Source organism: Acinonyx jubatus, chromosome A2 (assembly GCF_027475565.1).
Source record: "Acinonyx jubatus isolate Ajub_Pintada_27869175 chromosome A2, VMU_Ajub_asm_v1.0, whole genome shotgun sequence".
Lineage (NCBI taxonomy): Eukaryota > Metazoa > Chordata > Mammalia > Carnivora > Felidae > Acinonyx > Acinonyx jubatus.
In genome coordinates this window covers 99,826,240-99,828,222 of record NC_069383.1, presented here as the reverse complement: position 1 = coordinate 99,828,222, position 1,983 = coordinate 99,826,240, and the positions used below count along the sequence as shown (strand labels likewise).

The 1,983-nt window shown below is 61.3% G+C and overlaps 1 protein-coding gene across 1 annotated transcript; it reads left to right on the top strand.

Annotated features, from left to right (window-relative positions):
* The first annotated feature begins 314 nt into the window (after positions 1–314).
* POM121L12 (POM121 transmembrane nucleoporin like 12) lies at positions 315–1,699 on the top strand. The gene has a single exon (XM_027046043.2). The coding sequence runs from the start codon at positions 536–538 to the stop codon at positions 1,289–1,291; it is 756 nt and encodes a 251-aa protein (XP_026901844.1). The 5' UTR covers positions 315–535; the 3' UTR covers positions 1,292–1,699.
* Positions 1,700–1,983: the final 284 nt, after the last annotated feature.

Below are 1,983 nucleotides of genomic sequence, written 5' to 3'. Positions count from 1 at the left end.
TAGTGAATGTTTCGTGGCTCCGGAAAGGTAGGGGGTGGATGGGATAGCTATTGAGTACAGGATTTGCTTTTGAAGCAATGAAAATGTTTTCAGGTTGACCATGGTGATGAGTGCACATATCTGTGAAAGTACCACAAGTCATAGAAATGTAACCTTTGGGTGAATTGTATGATATGTGGATGATATCACAATAAAAATGCTGGGAGGTGGGGGTGGGAGTGGAGATCGTGAGCGCTTAGGCCTCCATCCACAGCCAAACTCCTGCTACCAGCAGCGAGGGGAACGGAGGCTGGAGGCTGTGAGCCCCACGGGCTGCCGCTGCGCCAGCAATCAGCTCCCGCGTCCCCGCTGCGGACCCCACGCGCCCGCCAGGTTGAGGACGGTTACAAGGCCCAGGCTCGCGCGCTTTCCCAGCGCCCAGACGCCAACGGTCATCTGAGCCCCGGACACTTCGCCGGCAGCCGGGTCCTGCGACTTTGGGAACTTCTGGAAGCCGAATCCCCAACGGAAGGCCCCCGCCCCGCCGTCGGCTCCCATGGGCAGCAACGTGAGCCCGCCCAGGCCCGCGCAGCCACCCCTCGGCGCAGGGCACCCGAAACCCCGGCCCCCGCCCGCCTCGACCCAGGACGGCGGGCGCCGCGTCCGCACCGGCCCCCTCCCCCGGACGCCGCCCAACTGGGACCCCTCCAGCCCGCGGAGGGTGGTCACCGAGGCCTGGAGGCGCTTTCCTGCCAAGGCGCCCCCGGGGACCGTCCTGGGGCCGGACCTGTCCAGCGCCTGGGAGAGTTACATGAAGCGGTGGGTTTGGAGTGCCCGCCACCCGAGACGGACCTGGAGCCCCGTGACCGTCAAGATCGCGCCGCCTGAGCGCAGGGGGAGCCCCTGGGCGTCTGCGGCGCAGGGGCGCGGCGCCTGCTCTGCTGGGCTTCCGCTCTCCCAGGAGCGCCCGGACCCGTGTGCCAAGGAGACTGTGCTGAGGGCCCTCAGCCAGTGCCCTAAGGGCAACCGTAGGTTTGACGGGCCCCTGTGGTTTGAGATCCCGGAGGGCGCGAGCCGGAGGCCCAACCCAGAGCCCAGGCCTTCCGCCTTTAAGCCCCTGATCAGAAATGGAGAGGTCCCTTCCTTCGTGCCCAGGCCAGGGCCGCTGGTCAGAAGCCTTCACTGCTGGAGCTGCAGTGTGTCGAAGGAGGACGCGGACCTCGGGCCCGATGCCCAGCCTCCACCGTCTGCTGACCACCCTGCAGCAGGGACACTGTCAGCCCAGGACACAGATCCTCAGCTGCAGAGCTGAGAAAAGAGGCCGCGCTCCTGGGGCCTCACACCTAAGAGCAGCGCCTGGGGCTCTCCTTCTCCACCCCGAGGTTACCCAGCCCTCAGGCTCCTTTGATTCCTGAGTCAGAGCCCCTTACCTGCCTCCTGAGACTCACCATTGTGTATTTATTCTCAGCCCGCTGACCCCTTGCTCTATCTCTGCGTGGGACCCTGACACAGGACTGCGGCGGCCCCCAGACCCGCCTGTCCTTCCTGCGTAGATCCCGCACTGAAAATTGTTGATAAGCCCCCTGCCTCCCCCGGCCTCCCCCTGCGTGCCTTTTTCGCTTCATTTTCTGGAAAATAGTTTTTCTTCCCCACCTTCCCTCTTTGGCCGGCTTGTATAAATATTTGATCACATTAAAAAATAATATTAATACTTTAAAAAGGTCTTGTCAATGTCACGCTAAAGGGCACGTGGGTTCCGGATTGCAAGCGCAAGGGCGAAGCGCCTGTACCGGTAATAATAACTTGTGTTTATTTGAGGCCCTAATTGAAGTCCAGCCCAGCTAGAAAGCGGCGAGAGACCGGATAGGCTGAGGAGGCGTGGCATGAGGCCGTATACAGTACGGAAGTGTGTAAGTTTTATTCTGGGAACCACCGTTTTAGGCAGAGGAGAGGATAACCAGCTTGATCGCTCTGGCTGTCCTGTGGAGAGTGTGTTATCCAAAG